The following is an 18219-nucleotide window of genomic DNA, read 5'->3' as shown; positions in this document are numbered from 1 at the left end:
CGACCACAGTAAAAACTTGGGGATATACTTTTGTTAAAGGTATTCTGATTTCAAATTGAACGAGAAAATAGAAACTTGTTATTCTTTTTGCTGAAGAGTTTTTGAAATAGAACAGCGCACTTGCAACTGCAGTGAAAAAAAAATTTTCTAGAAGAAAATAAAAATAAAAACTGCAAAAGTTGTGAAAATCTGAAAAAAATGTAAAAAAAAGCCGAAAAAACCAAGTTAACACTCTCATCTTCATCAAATTTCTATCAAATCCCCATCCTGAAATTAAACCACGCAGAAAATATATTATAAATCTTTTATTCATTAAAACAATTTCTCGGCGAATTTTCGGAGTTTATTTTCTATGTCATAAAAGTAGAGAGGACTCTGTATAATAGCAAACGTTTAGTCCGGCGGATAATTGTTCCGACTTTCGAAGAAAGTGTCAAAATATTTGTGGGTGGATTTTTTTCGAGAGAAGTTTGGACTTTTTCACTAGTCAGTATTGTTGCCTTGAGCCCAAATTTGAAAAAATGTGTTGACTAAGATTGATTTTTGAAAAATTATGCGGGGTTTAAAGATTGCCAATTAGGTCAATTTGAGATATTTAACGCGCAATTTATTTTGTGTTTTTAAGGCGTAAGCGGAGATTTGATTTGATCCGTGTTAAAAATTGTTCCAAATTGAGTTGAGGTATGCTATTTAATCTACTTAGTACTTTGCTACATGCATTGCTACTTTGCTATTTAGTCTATTTAGTACATTGATTTTCTTTCATATTTTCTGTAGTTGAAAGTGACATTTTTTAAAAATAAACGCTACTCCATAAACCTTAAAAGGCAGTCGGAACATTCAGGGCTTCGCCCTAAGAAGATCATTCTTGTTAAGTCTTCGCTTCCAAAATAAATTTTGCTATCTGATTAAGAGATGTAAAAGAACCACGATTTAAACGTGTTTCCAGAAAAGTACCTTATATCTCTTATTGAGAAAAATGCTTTTTTGGAAGTCAACGATATGTAGCTTTCAAAGATAACATGATGTTTTAAGTTTCATAAGTTTTTTGACTCGAAACAAAATTTTTCACATGCGGTTCTCACGAAGTAATTTTGAAATAGATTGAATACACTCTTCTTTCTTTCTACGGGGAATTAGTTAAAATTCCAATTTAAAAAAAACCTTCTCCAAGAACTTACTCGAGACTATCGCGTTACTTTGCGTTGGATCGTTTTATCTATCTCGGTAGAATTGATAAAGTTGGACTATACTGCCTCCAGGTACAAGAGTAAAAGCATTATTGGAGATTCTCTTTAATTTTTATCTTTTTGACCCAATGGCGCTGTTTTTAGTTGTTTTATAGTGCACTTCAAAATTGGTTTAACACAAAAATAACCATTTAAAAAGACTAAAGAAGAGTGACTTTTTGGCGAAAAAAAAATCGTAAATCCAGTTTGGCATCTCTATAAACTCAATTAAGAGTTATCTTCTGGTCAGGCCAGTTCGTAATTGAATTTGAAATGAAAACAATAAATCAGAAACACCCTGGTTAAATTGAGTTAATAATACCATATCGAGTTACCACATTGCGAACTTCTGTGTCTTTTCTTTGTCATATTTCTTCGTTATTTTGAACCATCTAAATCTTTCGAGGTCAATTATTTACTGTTTTTTTTTTCCAATTCAGTAGAATTTGCGTTGGACACGCCATTATGCGCCTTTATCTTTGCTTTTTTGAAAAATACGCATCCCCATGCTTTATTTTAGCGTATGCTTTCAAAAATTTGAACAAGCTGATGAACTTGAGGCCATACTCATATCTATCTTAAATTCAGCTCCAACCAGCATTATTTGACAATGAAGCTCATAAATAGCAAAGTGTACCGCTTTTTGGTTTTTTGTTCAATGAGCGCTGATTAGGCATCTAACTGATAAATGACATCAATGCATTTAAATACCTGATAAAGGCCTGATAATTGATATTTTGACGTTTTTAAAATAAACTTCGTAAATAATAAACAAATTATTCCCATCTTGAAAACAAATTTATAATGATTATTATTAAGCTAAACTTTTAGGTTTCATTCGGCCCGTCAAAATATCAATGAACGAATAATTGAGGAGACAAAACTACAAAATTACAAAATTTAACATGACCACCTGACTAATATTTTATTCCAAAAGTTGAAAATAGTCAAAAACAATATCTGAATCACGACCTCAATAACCTCTTTTCGAAAGAAAACTCAAAAAACGCCAGAAGTTTGTTCGCTCTCAGAATCTTCGGGATGAATTGAGCATACATTTTAGAGAAACTCATGAGACTATAAACAACAACCCATACAAGCATTACTCCAAAAAATAGGGTTTCGGATTTGCTGGTCTTAGGTTTGAAGATTTTGAGAGCGAACAAACCCTCAGAATCTTTTTGAGCACCATCATAAAAATAGAGTGAATAGAAATAGACCTTAAAATATTGATAGAACGAAGATTTGACAGAAGATTTAGGCATACAGAGATGGGTTCAAATCCCACAATTGGTTTTTTTTTTAAAAAAAGGGTCGAATAAGTTTGTCATGGAATGGGATGAATGAGCCCAAATGTGGGGACCTATCACACTAACCCCGGGGATTTATCGCACTAAAAACTTGGCTCGTCCATCCCGTTTTCATGCAAAATATAGACAAAAACTGCCAACTACTAAATACTTATTTTTCCAGTAATTTCCGTATTTTCTGCGTTATCGTGAGCTTCCTTGTGTAGAAGTGTTTCTCAAACAAAATTTTGGAAAATTGTAATTATTGTCATCTTATTTACAAATATATAAAATTTTCGCACCAACTATGATGATTTCACACATTTTTCACAAACTATTTCCCTCGAATAACTGTGGCGACTTCTTGGACAGTCTTCATTATGTTTATTCCACCTCTATTTTTGTGGCCCTTGCCTTTTTGGTATCTTCTAAGCAGTACGTCGGTTAGTTTCTTCAAATGTATGAATACCTCAAAGACTCTCTCGAAGAGAGAGAAAGAGAGAGAGAGAGAAAGAGGAGAAACCAGCCGTACAAACAATAATAACACTGAATGGAATAAGTTCTAATTGACAAAAAAGACCCAGATAAGTTACGAATTCATTAACCAGCATTTAGGAACACCCAAAATAGTTGAACAACAGTGAACACGATACCAAATGTACCCCAAACTCAAACATTTGGAATTGACCGACTTCATTTCTGAAAACACGACATGATGAAATTGTAGTCGGCTATGAAAAAAAAATAATTGACATGACCACAGGAAATACACGACATCCCACGCAATATTTTCTACCCGTATTGAACATAACTTTTAGTCGTATAATTTCCACAAATGACAAAATTTTTGTCATGCAATTCAACTTACTTCCATGCGTACAGAAACTTATACGAAAGTTGTAAGGCAAACAATTTACCATACATGACAACGTTTTGACCAGCATTTTTCTATAAATAATATATTATATATATATTTTCGACTCAGGGATTCGACCCCCTGCCGACCCAAAGGGTCCCCCTTTGATACTTTTTCAGAAATCCATTTTTGGCGGACCGACCCTAATATTTTTCTAAAGGCGCCTTTGGCGCCAATATATACTAACTTTGAGGGGGAGCGCGCGCCAAAAAAAACGCAATTTTTTTGTCAAAATTTTTCAAAAAGTGCCCAAAAACGGCTTTTTTGACTGTTTTTTTCCAAAATTCGCCTGCGGCGCAGAAAATTTTGCCACAATAGGGGCAAAAACAGTGCTTTGGGAGAGCTCGAAAAATCAATTTGGTCGACTAAAAAAAAAAAAAAAGGTCGTCAAAATTTTGGAAAATTTTTTCCAAAATCCGCCCCCCCTCGAGAAAATCCTAGATCCGCCCCTGTATATATATATACATGCTTTGAGCTTTACTTTATAGTTTCGCGTTGTCGGAAAGCACACTAACCAAGGATCTTCTCAAATAAGAAGCTCTAATGGTTTAGTTGCAATAAACTCACATAAGAAGATTTGCCATGTCAATTTCTTCCGGAAAAAAAGCACTAACTGTATAATTCTATGAATATTTAACTTGGAAAATTTTGATGGTTGAAAATGGGGTGAATGGCAAGACGAGTCTAATATAGACAGTGAACTTAATAACGAGGAAAACAAACAAAATTAGGGCGTTTGTCGGATAATTGGAAAAAAATAGACGGTAAGCGAATAATTGTTTCAGAACATGATTGCCTTCAAACAAACAAAAACAAGTCTAACTGCTGTAATAGTTAGTGATTCAAATTTGGCTAAAAATTTTCATCTAATTGGGTAGCTTGCTCCTGCTTTAGTTGTGGCGAATTGAGTTTTTAGTTAATTTGACTCTCATTCTTAATTAGACACTTTTTTTGTCTTTTCGAAGTCCAGTGGACTTCGCTGCACTTTTCATATGGAATAGAAAAGAAACATTTCCATTCAATTTTTCTATTTTATTGTTCCGACTTTCGATACGAAAGTAACGGAACATTTGTGCTCGGTGTGGGGTTTTTTTTCTTCAGACAAAATTCGATTTTTTAACTAGCCATTTTTGATTGATGAAATTTTTAAAAAATTTTTTATCTCGTTCGAAAAGTATTGTTGTCCTGAGCCTAAATTTGAAAAAAAATTTCACCTGTAATCATTTTTTGTAAAATTATGGGGGTTTAAAAATTGGCGTTTTGGCCAATTTGGAACAATTAACGCGGGATATATTTCGCACTTTTACCGCGTAAGCGACGATTTAATCCGTTCTAGAAATCGTTCCAAATTGGTTGAAATAAACTTATTTGCCATAATTGATTGTTACTAGCAGCGAAATCTATTCTTTCGTACTTTATAAGGCGTGTGGGGAAATGATTGACATTAAAAAGTTCAAATTTCAGAAAAAAAAATTCATTTTGTTTTATTACATTCAATTTTTTCATGTGATTACTGCTCCATAAACCTTAAAAGGCAGTTAGAACATTCAGGGCTTCACCCTGATACGAGCAGTCTTGTTCTTTTAACCTTTAGTTAGTCAACTTTTGTATATCCGTGGTTTTCGAAGAGGCTCCATTATTAGTTGCTTTACTGAATCTCAACTCTGGCTGTTAAGTTCACTGTCTGGATCAGAACCGTCTTCTTGTCATTCACTGAAAATTATGAGCTATGTTTTAACCGATTTTATTGTTCCGACTTTCGATACGAAAGTAACGGAATATTTGTGCTCGGGGTGGGTTTTTTTTTCTTCAGACAAATTTCGACTTTTTAACTAGCCATTTTTGACGGAATTTCTTATATCATTCGAAAGCCAGTGTTGTCCTGAGCTTAAATTTGTAAAGATATTTCACCTGTGATCATGTTTCGTAAAGTTATGAGGGTTTAAAGATTGCCATACTGGCCATTTTGACCAATTTGGGACAATTAACGCGCGATATAATTCGCGCTATTAACGCGTAAGCGGAGATTTAATCCGTCTTATAAATCGTTCCAAATTGGTTGAACGAAGCTTATTTGCCACAATTGATTTGTTTAAAGGAACGAAATCTCTCATTTTGTACTTTATATGGCGTGTGGGGAGATGATTTTCATAAAAAATTTCAAATTTTAGAAAAAAAATTTTCATTTTATTTTATTTCATTTAAATTTTTATGTTATTACTGCTGCTACATAAACTTTAAAAGGCAGTCGGAACATTCAGGTCTTCGCCCTGATACGAGCAGTCTTGTTTTGTCTGTCATATTAAAATACAAAGTATTAAATTTGCGTTCACATATATATTTCATAGTCCATTTTGATTTTTGTATCAAAAATTTTTCATCTGTTCTACTTTATAAAAAATCACATTTTAGAGCAGTGAACCGATTTTGCGAAAAAAAGAAGAGAAAAATGTCCCCTTTTTATTTTGGAAAATTTTATTCTATCATGCAATTTTTATTGATAGAAACTGTATGATACGTTTTTTTCTCCTTGCAATCCGTCTATGAAAAGGAATGACAAGCATTATCTTGTATGAAATTGTTTGATAAGCAATTTCCCATTAAACACCATTTTACCATTTATGAAAATGTATGACAAGCATTTTTTTGAGCATGGAAGTTGACCCGGGCAAGTCATCAAGTTGAAGTTTTTCATTGCGCCAGTGTCTCTTTTCCTCTTCTTTCTCTCTCTCTCAACCAGGCGAACCAATCAACTGTTGGTGCCCAGCCCACTTTTCCCGCGCATGGGTGGAGTATACTGACAACATCTGCTGGATTTCCAACACTTACTTTATCTCATTCGACAATCACATCGCACTTAACAATGTCCACTATAGGAGAGGTCTGATGTTCACCTGTGTATGTGTTTTAATTCAGTTAAAAACGCCAACCGATATGTCTTTTCAATAGAAAATGCCAACGAACCAGTAAATGTTGGCAACTTGTTTTTTATGATTTTTGAAAACTCGCAGACCAAATTTTGCACTGTTCCAGGGGCGGATTGTGGGGGCGGGCGGACACCTCCCCTCAGGGATTCGACCCCTTGCCGGCCTTAAGGGTCCCCCTTTGTACTATTGTGAGATATCCATACTTGGTGACGGACCCTAAAAAGTTTCTAAAGGAGCCTTTGGCGCCAATATATGCTAATTTTGAGGGGAGAGCGTGCGCCGAAAAGGCGCGTTTTTTGGTCAAAATTTTCCGAAAACTGCCTAAAAGTTTGCCTGCGGCGCAGAAAGTTTGGCCAAAACAGGGTCTTTTCAGTGCATGGGTAGAGCTCAGAAAATCAATTTGGACGACCTAAAAAAGGTCAGGTCGACAAATTTTAAATTTTTGCAAATCCGCTTACCGTCGAGAAAATCCTAGATCCGCCCCCTGCACTGTTCTATGACATTTTTGACCTAAGTTTGGCAAGAGTAAAGCTAACACAAAAATATTGCTTGAACTCAACTTCGGTAATTTATGTCAACTCACTTAAATATAGAATTTAAAGTTAAATTATATCTCAATTCAAACGCTGGTCAACATCTTTCCTCAAATGTGTCGTGTAATTAGCTGTGGAGATCCGTTACTACCAATGGGTTCCCATTTTACTCTCAATCCAAGCCATTCTATTCACTCTCCCCAAAGTACTCTGGCGGGCCACCTGCTTCACTTCCGGTATCAATCTGCCCAAAATGGTCGGCATCCTCAATAGCTTCGAATTCACGTTCGAAAACAGAAGATGGGCCAGGACACTCCAATACACGGCTGCCCATTTTGACAAATTTTGTCTCAGGTTCAACTAACAACGAAGCGATACGATTTTTTACGATGAGTGGGAATTAAATTATGTCTTCTTTGTTTTTCTAAATGTCTTTAAATTGTCTCCCAATTTTTAGGAATTGGTTCTCTTTTGTCGAAACTTCTGAAGCTTCCTCAATTTTAATTTTTCAGGGAAAGCGAACCGCCCTTTTCCTGAGAAAATCTTTTTGTAGCAACCTGTAAAGCTGTTTTAGCATTGAGCTGAAGCCTTTACAAAGCTAGGAAATTGCCACCCGTTTTGGTAAAAGAAAAGCAATTACCGAAATTCAATTTTCAAATGCTCAAAAAGTGACAGGTAATACTTTATGACTAAAAAAACCAAAGTACCTATGAATAAAATATTCTTAAACGCAAGGTTTGAATTGAATTGATTCAGGTTTATCTGACCTGTCCACCACTGTTACTTTAAAAAAGAAAGAAAATTGTTCAATAAGTTATATAACATTGTTTCTCGAAATCAAGGAAGCATGTTTCGCTTATCTCTTGATCTATCTAGATCTATTTATAGAAACTCATTTGACCCCTCACACATTTCGCCCTTCATTCATTGCGGTACTTTAAAAAAGAAAATATTCGAGGAATGAAATGAGAGCTGCTTTAATTAAATGGAGCGAGAGAGAGGCAAAACGTGCTTCCTTGATTTCGACCCACAGTGTTATGTAACTTATTGAACTTATTGATTTTTTCGAGTAACAAGAGTGGAAAAGGTCAAACCTGAATCAATTAGATTCAAAACCCCTCGGTTGACAAAATTAAAATCATGTTTTTATCGAGCAGAAAGATTCAAAAGATGGAAATAGAACAGAAGTATTTCTCTAAAAACGTTTAATACAGTTTTTAAATTTTGTATGAAAATTGTTATGATAAGCTTATTCCATAGTCGCCATATGTAAAATTGTATGATAAGTATTTTTCTTTTATGTACGTCAACCCGAGCCTCGTCTATACTCTATACATAGTCAATTGGGAGGGAATTGTTCAAATTAATTTATTCTGGCTGTGAATAGGCGGAGGCGTTTTTTTAAAACTGTGGTTAGCTCCTCAGGATCTGGTTAATTTTAAGAGAGAAGCTTAACTCAGAGCACAGTTTGCTTGTTTACAAATTTATTTTTTTGTATGATAGCTGTTAACAAGTGAACAAAGTAAAAAAAAATCATGCAATTGAACAGTTTTTGATCTGACTATCGAAGAAAGTACGGAACTCTTTAAGGCAACTTTATATTCCAAGTTAACGAGGGGTAGGGAAACTGAAAGAAAAACCTAGTGCTGAGATGGTGTTGCTAATGTATAGTCATCGGGAGGTGGAGGGGTCGCAGCGTAGTGTGGGAAAGAGGGTCCGGGCACTCCTCTCCAGGGCCATCATCCTCCCGGTGTGCAGCAGACGATACGGAAACTTCCTCATCATCTCATACTTAGCCTCAAAGGTCAAACCACGCCGGCGACCTCATTTGAGAACTTTTTATCGGGTTTCGCTTGTGACTTGGCTGATACAAAAAAGCAAAAAAGGTGTTGGATCAATTTTAGTTCCTGTAGCATCTCGCCAGAACAGTTTGAATTTTTCTGTATCGTTGTAATAACTTTTGATTATATAAATCTGTACTTTCTTCCAAATCAAATTTAACCAAATTGAGTAGTAATATTATTCAACTGTACACAAACCTTTGACCTTTGAGCGACGCAGGCACTCTGCTTGACCAATGTCTGCGTCCAGATTATAGCCCTGGATCTGTGGCTCGGCTATGATTACCGCTTCTACGGACTGGACGTGCTTCGACGTCTGTGGATTGGACAGAACTGGGAAAACTCCCCCAGATTCCCACAAGTCACTCTATGCGACTTCACCACCAGGGTGCTCGGTGGGTGATCGCTTTGTGGAAACGTCGATATTTGGTGAAATTAGCCTAGTTTTTTTCCCATTTTATAGACATCTGAGGAAGTAAGCCTAACATTAGACTATTTTCTATTGTTTAAATTTTTATGCTGTCTGAATTAGAGAGTTCGGATTCTATGAAATCTTCCTTCTAAATTGTTAATTTAATTTTAAAAGCTTATATTCTCAATATGCTTGATTTGAACTGGATCCGGTTATTTCAAATTTTTTGTGAAATGTGTTTGTTTGTCTTCTATTTCTGAACTCTTTTTAGTCAAATTTTCATCAAATTCATTATTATATCATCGTGTTCAAAATCACAGAAATATTTGCAAAGGTGCTATTAAAATCGTGCTTGAGAATAGATATCTTTAGAAGTGCTTTCAAAGTTAAGCTACCTTGAGCTACGGATCGAAAAGTGATTTCATTGGGGGCTATCTTAATCATTATCAGAAATTAAACAACCAAAAAATAGATTCAGTTATCAAATTTCCTAATTGAAAAGATGGATGCGTCGCATTATTCTTCTACTTATTATTTTTTTTAAATAGCATAACTAAAACAAACTAATTATCGCTTCTAATTCGGTAAGAAGGATCTTGTTAACCATCCTCCCTATGATACCAAATAAAGATTTTCCACCTCTTTGAAGAACTATTTCAACAGCTAAGCAAATATGTGTACTTTGTTACAAAGCACCCACTTGCCTTGCATCAAAACATGGGGGGTAGGAGATAATTAACAAGACAAAATCCAGTAAAAAAATGTTTTTAATTTCTTTCTTGTTTCTTAGGCAACGTGCAGCAGTACACAGTGCAGTGTGTGTTGAGCATCAATCTGTTCAATGAGAAGATCTACCTGTTTGTGTGGTTCTGGCTCATGTTCATCGCCATAGTCACCTCCATCAACTTCCTCGAGTGGATTGTGAGGAGTGTCTGCTTCCTAGACAGACTCAGCTACATCAAGAAACACCTCAAGTTCACAGAGAGGTCAGCTTAGCTCCACTGTTGTTCAAATGAACCACCCTTTCGATATTCAGAAAAAATTACAGGCATCATTGACAGGCATCATCTTACCGAAATAGGCATAATCTTACCGAAATAGAGCCAAAGTTTTTGAATCTAACAGCGTTAGGTTTGATCAATTTTCTTAAAAAATTGGTTATAAATTAGGACACAGCTACATTAATGACCGAATATCAAATATCATCGTCATCATAATCTAAGGCAGTTTTCTCAATTTTGTTTTTGATCAAGGTTATTACCGCTCAGTGGTTAGAAATAATTATACAATGAACCCGGGTTGAGGTGTTCGACTTATGTTTCGACCAACTCGACCAAAGATGGCTATGTATCGACCGACCCGACCAAAGAAGGCTATGTTCCGACGGACTCGATTCAAACCGGCTATATCTAGACCGACTCAACTGAAGCAAAAATATGTTCGACTGCGTTCAACCCTAGCGTGCTATGTTTCGACCGACTCGACCAAAACTGGCTGTATCGACCAAACTTTTTTCAGACATTACGAGGCCAAACTGTGCACTGGATAGGAGCACAATTTTGTGTCTGTATGTTCCTGGATTCCTGAGACAAGTCTTAAAATATGTTCCAAAATGTAAGTGGATTCCACAAACAAAATTTCAGCGGATTCCGCATACAAATACCTGTAACGTAAATTTTGTCGGCACATTTGTTTTGTTGCGAATTCCGCAACAAGCAAATATAGCTAGTTGTTCTGGATCCCGCAACTGTCAGTGGATTCCGCAAATTGTAAGCGGAATCCGCAAATGTAAGTGGATTCCGCAAACTGTGAGTGGATTCCGAATTTTGTTCAATATTGAACTTGCATATGAACAAATAAAAGCTAGCTGAAATTCTTATCTCTAGCAATGCGGATTTTGAAAGCAAAGACTTAACCATTGTCAGCGGAATCCACGAACAAGTCCTAAAACATTGGTTAACTAAATCGGTGGATGTCATTTTTTAGTATTTTGGAAACACAATACCGGAAAATTTCAATATTTGACGTCATTGAGTTGAGAGTGTATGAAACACACAGCATATCGACAAATTAGGTCAGTATTCGGGATTTCGTCAATCCCAAATACTGGTCAGTTTTTGGGATTGATGAAATCCCAAAAGCTGGGATAAATATGGATTATTTCCATTAATTGGAGTCATTAGGTTGAGAGTGATTAGAAACCCAACGCATAGCAATCGTCAAAATAGTTCAGTATTTGGGATTCCATCGATCCTAAATACTGGTCAGCATTTGGGATTGATGAAATCCCAAAAACTGGAATAATGTGGAATAAATATGGAATATATCCATTATTTGGAGTCATTAGGTTGAGAGTGATTAGAAACCCAACGCATAGCAAATCGTCGAATTAGTTCAGTATTTGGGATTTCATTGATCCCAAATACTGGTCAGTAATTAATTGGGATTCCATTAATCCCAAACACTGATCTATTCTAGTAATCTTCTATTCTAGTGAAATCAAATCATGTATTAAAAAGATATAATTTTAAAGGCTACTACACATATAAATATATGTATCGGGAATCCTCAAACAAAATGCGGATTCCACTTACAATTTGCGGATTCCACTTACCATTTGTGGATTCCACTTACAGTTGAGAATTCCGCAACAGCTTAATTTAACAATACAAATGTTTTAGCATTTGTTTGTGGATTCCACAAACTCTTCTGTATTACGCAAATACAGTTGCGGATTCAGCAAATTCGCCTATTTTTCGAGCGATTTTGAGCGGTACAATGATTGAGGTATTTGTTTGTGGAATCCAAAACAGCATAGAAGATCAAAGAAAAGTAGCAATGTTGCGGATTCCGCGACAAATCTGATTTTGACCTGTTGCGGATTCCGCTTACAATGCAGAGAATGCACAATTTGGCCTCGTAATGGAGTCTGTATAGATTATGTAATTCAAAAGTTGTTTAACCTTGATCTTTTTCACCACCAACTAGTATAATAAGTTAATATTTTCGTTCTGACATAGACTCAACTTAATTTTTGATTTATCAGATTTTTTAATTTGGATGGCATGAAAATCTTAAATTTTTTTTCTTTAGTACATTAAAACTAATAATTACTAGTTTTTCGCAAAATACCGCTTCTCTGAATTTTGTCCAAGATCAGTTGAAGCTCATTCTCCGTGCGGTCAACTATGTTTCGTGACCGTGTTCGACGTTGTTTTGACCGCACTGTGTGTTTGCCCATGTTTCGATCACACATTGTATTGGACTTTTGTTCGACTACGTGTGAGTATTACTTTAAAATCGACTACGTGTGGGATTTATTTCTTGGGTTGGTCTATATTTCGATCTTATCTTGTGTTTGACTTTGTTGCGACTAAGCCTTATTTTTGACTTTTCTTCGACCATGAATCGACCGCGAACCGGAATCGTGTTCAACTATGTTTCGAGACCGTGTTCGACTATGTTTCGACCGCACTTTTTGTTCAACTGTTTCGACCACACATTGTATTCTACTTTTTGTTCGATTTTGTTTCGGCTTTATTTTAAGCTCGACTTTGTGTTTGATTATGACTCGACCAATGTTGTGTTTGACTTTGTTTCGACCAAAAATCATTTTTGACTTTGCCTTTGACCATGAACCGAAATAGTGCTCGCCTATGTTTCGACCACACATTGTATTCGACTTTTTGTTCGACTTTGTTTCAACTTTGTTTAAGCTCGACTTTGTGTTCGACTATGTTTCGACCATATGTTGTGTTTGACTATGTTTCGACCATATTTTGTGTTTGACTATGTTTCGACCAAATTTTATTTTGACTTTGTCATCGACCATGAACCGAAATAGTGCTCGCCTATTTTTTGATTATAATGTTTCGAAATTGTGGTTCGCACATTATCCGAGTGTTCGACCGAATTTGGTCAAAATATAAGTCGAACACCTCAACCCAGGAATGAAATTCACAGCAAAACTTCCTACAACTTTGTGTAATAAGAAAAAGTCCTTTTTTTGTAAAGTTCTTAGAGCCTAATTTTGTACATTGAAAGATTTCTTAGTAAAAAATTCTACGATAGCGACCAGTGGTGAATCCTGCTGTTTGTAGATACAACACTGAGGAGGACAAGAGGCTGTGTCGTCGCTTTGTGAATGTCTACTTGCGTCCAGACGGGGTGTTCATGATACGACTACTGAGCAAGAACACCAACTCCATCATAGTGAGCGAACTGGTGGCAGCCCTGTGGGACAACTACAAAAAGAAACACATCGGTGGGCATGATATAAAAATATTTTGGAAAAAGTGCTACTAGATGAGCATCTATAATTTATTACGCTTAAGAAATGAGAATTTAGATTATTAAAACAAACCTTAATATCGAATAAAATTAGCCCTGATTATTTCAAACAAGCAGCAGGCACATAAGCTAAAAACCTTGAAAAAATCCTGAGTTGTAGAATTCTGCTATAAAGTTTCACGCGTTTGCTTTACAGGTATCTTTTTTTACACGTCCATACCCGCCGATTGGATAATTTTATAGATCAAGTTAAACCCTCTTTTACATTATCCACACGGAAACAAACTATTGCAACGCATGTCAAACAGATTTTGTCTCTTTGAACAGGCATTCGGAGCACTCTGACGACAGCCGGCAACAACATCCACCCCTCAGCTGCAAACTCCACTGATTTGCAACAGTCCATGCTCAACCCCCACCCCCACTCCCACCCCAACTACGCCCTGATGAACGGGGGGTGTCCCTACAACACAGGAGGTGCAGGCAGTCTTCACTCCCGCGCGTCCGCTGGAATATACGTCGGAGAACACAAACTGCCGACAACACTGCCGTTCTCAAAGTCGAAAATCCAACAGATGTTCACCCAGCAGAATAACCCGAACACGTGTCAACCGTCAAATATGTACGCAGCAGCGCCCACTTACGCGCTGGCAGCTTCAAATGGAGGAGCAATGACCGGAATGCAAGCTAGAAAACAGATAGAGGCTCTTTCAAACGCTTCAAACAATGATATTTTGGATGTATGAAAACCATTTATAACGATTAAGTTTTAAGTTGATTTTTTTTAATTTTGAGGTTTTTCTGTAATATTTTTCTTGTTGTTCCAAAATTTATTTATAATTTTGTTCCACGTGCTTATTATATACGAAAATAGTAATTGAGTAGCTTCTGTAGTGTTTTATTATTTTCAACTATAATTTTTTTTAATTTAACGAATATCTGAATTTGCAGAGGAACAATTAAGCTACACAGCATGAAGTATTTTGAAGAGCATGAGTAAAAACAGCAACGGAATAATCAATTTAGGCCCGACATTTACTGCTAACAGATTTTTCCCTCGACAGATTTGGTCCTAGTAAAAATTTTTTTTTAATTTGGTCCTTTTTAATAAACCAGCAGATTTTGTCCTTTTTTAAAAAGTTATTACTTTGAAATTTTGAATGCACACAGCCGGGCTGATCCATTTGAAAAGCTAACTAGTTTCGAGAAACGAAAGGTTAACGGAAATGCCGCGAGTGGCGCCTACAGCCAGGTGACTCGAAGTGAGTTTATGCAATAGGGGAAAAATTGAAACAGAACAAAAACTGTCGATTTCAATCAAACCCTCCAAAATCTCTCGATGGACGAAATCTGTTTTAACCCCGACAATTAGTTAGAATCTTACATGTCAATTTTCCCCCAATAATCACCTTATTATATAAAAAAAACTTATTCCCCTCAAAAAAGCACCCAAGTAAATGAAAACTTACTTTGCTTAACCAAACACAATTTGACGAACACTTGCTTGATAATGAAAACTCAATTATTAAAAAGTTAAAAAATTGGCGAACAAAATATTACAAAAAAGCGTATTATGCAAAGTTTGTTTGAAAGTATAAATTAGTTTTGTGAACATCTTGCTCCTTGTTTTCATACATCTTGCTCAGACCCTTTGATGCTTCGAAATTTTGCATTGTAGTTGAACAAATTGTTCCACGTTCTTTTTGTATTCATCTAATGCCCATTGTTCGTGTTTTTTACAAATGATGAAAACCAGACAAAAGCAAATTCACATAATTATCACTCGTTATTGGAGATCTTTATAATAGTAACCTGAACGCTTAAATCTCCAAATGACTGAACTTTATGACCAAAATCAACCCTATTGACCAGTCAGAATTTCAGACAAAGATGTAACTGAAGAAGATTTTGACGACTTGTTTGATATGTACCAGAACGTACTGGCAGATGGTGACTTTAGGAGCAAGTTCCAAGTCTAGAGGAATATGTGGCGCTTCCACCTTACAGCGGTATACCAGAAATTTTCACTGAGGCCCTAAAAATTTGTCACAAGTCGACAATGCCAGTCGTGTACCCCCTGCTCCAAATTAGAGCAACCCTTCCAGTAACAGTTTCCAATGCCGAACACTCATTCTCCAGTATGAAACTGCTGAAGAACTACCTACGATCTAACATGAAAGAAGATCGCTTATCGAGTTTAGCTTTAGTATATATCCACAAAGAAGTGAAAATATATGTTCATGATGTCATAGACAGTTTTGCCGTCACAAATTGGCAGACTCTTTTTTGTATAAATTTCTTGAAACTTGATGATTTTTGAATTCAAATTTTGCTATTAATTTTTTTTTCGAAATAATTCTAGATCAGGGTCTGCCTGTCATCAAAAGATATGCGCCTAAAGGACATTTTATAATTGTAAGTCAAGAAAGTATTTTGTTAAAACAATTCGCAAAACAGTCTTTTTGAGTGGCATTGCGGTTGATTTCCTGCGAATGTTATGTACAAATGTACCGTTAATTTTCGATATTTTTAATTCACTTTTCTATGTCACGTATGATGATAGTCGAGGCCAACGTTGATTTTAACGTGAACTGAAAGTCTTGCCATTGGCCACTGAGTATGGATTGAATTTAAGTTGATTCTGTTACATCTTGTTAGAAAGTGAACACGAGAGCGATTTTTAGCGTATTTTATTTTTGAGTGGGGAGACGATTTTTGGTCAAAGTTTTCCAAAAAGTGCCTAAAAATGCTTTTTTGGCATGTTTTTCTTTATAATTTTGCCTGCGGCGTAGAGATATCAAAATAGGGTCTTTACAGTCATTCGGAAGAGCTCAGAAAATCAATTTGGTCGACCTAAAAGAAAAGTCCACAAAGTTTTCAAAACTTTTTGAAAATCCGCCCCCCCTCGAGAAAATTTTAGATCCGCCCCTCTGCTCTGGTATTTTAGCCTCGAAGAATTGGTTTTTTAAAATTTGAGGTGTTTTCTAGTTTCGTAACTCAAAGTTTTTTGTTTATTTTTATGTCTAACATAAATGCAGATAAAAATTGAGAAGTTGGGGGAAAAGAGTGGCGAGTTTCATAATAAGATCTCATTCTTGCGAATTAGTCAACCTATCTATGATCATGTTGACGCCATCTTGAAAATAAGTTTGTGGTGTTTAACTGAAGACATTGACAATAAGATTATAAGCGATATAACAAAAAAGGCAATCTTGATTAACCAAGTGGAACTTCTCCAGTCAAGGTTATCGCTCCTTGCCCCACACTTACTTTCATTTAATCTGTGTAAGTTTCAACTTTAGAGAGACCAGTGAGCCAAGAAGATTAAAACTTACCACAAAAGAGCCAAAAGTCAAACACGTCAAATTCTCAGATACACTTCACATTTTGCTTATTTGAGTTTATCTGTGTAGTTTAACCTAATCTAGCTTTGGATAGATACAAATCTTCATAGTTGATAGATTTTACAACTCGCATTCTTGAACTATTTTTCAGGCACTGAGCAACGGCTCTTGAACAAATTTCAAAGACTTTGAAGACAATTTGTAAATTTTCATCTTTTTCTTGCTAAACTAAACAATTAACAAAAATGAGCAGTACACTAATGCAAAACGAGTATACAGACTCTTTTGATTTTTACAACACTCGTTACGAGAACGGAATCGCACCATGGCATCGTCCTGTTGTGAACTGGAACTTAATGAAACACTATTCCAATTTAGCCCCCGAGGGAGAACCCCTGAAAAAAGTGCTGGTGCCCCTCTGTGGGAAAACGTGCGACATCAAATATTTGGCCGACAAGGGTCATGTCACTGTCGGAGTCGAGTTCTGCGAGCGGCCGTGTCGAGAAATATTCGAGCGTGATCAAATTGATTACACCGAAAAAACCGTTCCTGAAATAGAGGGAAAACTGTTTGAAAGCAAAGATGGCAAAATCAAAGTTTACTGCTGTGATTTCTTCAAATTTGGACCCGAAATTGAAGGTCAATTCGAAGCAGTTTGGGAAAGTGGGGCTCAGATTGAGTTCGATGACCGGATGAAGTATTATGACCAGATGAAGCTCCTCACCGCCCCTGGATGTCGATGGCTGACTGGACTCTACCAGTATGACTTATCGATTTACAATGGGATTCCATACAGTGTTCCGCATGAACAACTGGTGAATAAACTGGGAGACGATTTCGATATTGTATCGGTCGAAAAGAAAACATTCAGCGTTGGTGATGAAGAGGCAAGTCATGGGAACGCCAAAATGATGATCAATTTTCTGAGGATGCACAATTTGAAAACCATTGATGATCACGCTTATGTGTTCATCAAAAAATAAATATAACAAATCTTTCGCGCCATTTTATGTCTCTTGCAAGTTTGATAAATTATTGGACATGTATTAAGAATAACAAGTTTGTAAGAAACTGCATTTTTTCTGACTACACCCTCTTAAGGGCAAGAAAGAAATATGACTCAGGGGCAAATGTTGAATTTTCTCGAGGGTGGAATTTCATAAAATTTTTTAAAAAACCATTACGAGGCCAAACTGTGCACTGGATAGGAGCACAATTTTGTGTCTGTATGTTCCTGGATTCCAGAAACAAGTCTTTAAACATGTGAAAATTTTGTCGGAACGATCAAAGGAAAGTAAAGAACAAAAGAAGAACAAAGGGAGCGTCCTTGTTGCGGAATCCGCTTACAATGCACAAAACGCACAGTTTGGCCTCGTTATGACTGTCGAAATTTTTTTGGTAGACCAAATTGACTTTTCAAGCTATCCCAAAGCAAAAA

At 36.1% G+C, this 18219-nt stretch overlaps 3 protein-coding genes across 3 annotated transcripts in view; all 3 read left to right on the top strand.

Moving 5' to 3' along the window:
- The window catches only part of LOC134846258 (innexin unc-9-like), a gene marked incomplete in the record, with an annotated part of 40883 nt that extends 26568 nt beyond the window's left edge, over nt 1-14315 (top strand). The window contains 3 exon segments of the mRNA XM_063863535.1: nt 9938-10133; nt 13248-13411; nt 13765-14315. Coding sequence (XP_063719605.1) covers nt 9938-10133; nt 13248-13411; nt 13765-14183 — 779 coding nt within the window.
- LOC134846899 (dynein axonemal heavy chain 1-like) overlaps nt 1-18219 on the top strand; it is a 513436-nt gene that overhangs the window by 214485 nt on the left and 280732 nt on the right. The window lies entirely within an intron of this gene.
- Nucleotides 16738-17852, top strand: LOC134845991 (probable thiopurine S-methyltransferase). The gene has a single exon (XM_063863142.1). The coding sequence runs from the start codon at nt 17027-17029 to the stop codon at nt 17762-17764; it is 738 nt and encodes a 245-aa protein (XP_063719212.1). The 5' UTR covers nt 16738-17026; the 3' UTR covers nt 17765-17852.

Source organism: Symsagittifera roscoffensis, chromosome 5 (assembly GCF_963678635.1).
Source record: "Symsagittifera roscoffensis chromosome 5, txSymRosc1.1, whole genome shotgun sequence".
In the NCBI taxonomy this organism is placed as follows: Eukaryota; Metazoa; Xenacoelomorpha; order Acoela; family Convolutidae; genus Symsagittifera; species Symsagittifera roscoffensis.
Note: the sequence above shows the minus strand (reverse complement) of the source record. Positions and strands in the feature narration are given on the sequence as shown.

Excerpts from the sequence above, each read along its gene's own strand:
- LOC134845991 (XM_063863142.1), top strand. The coding sequence starts at position 17,027 with ATGAGCAGTACACTAATGCAAAACGAGTATACAGACTCTTTTGATTTT.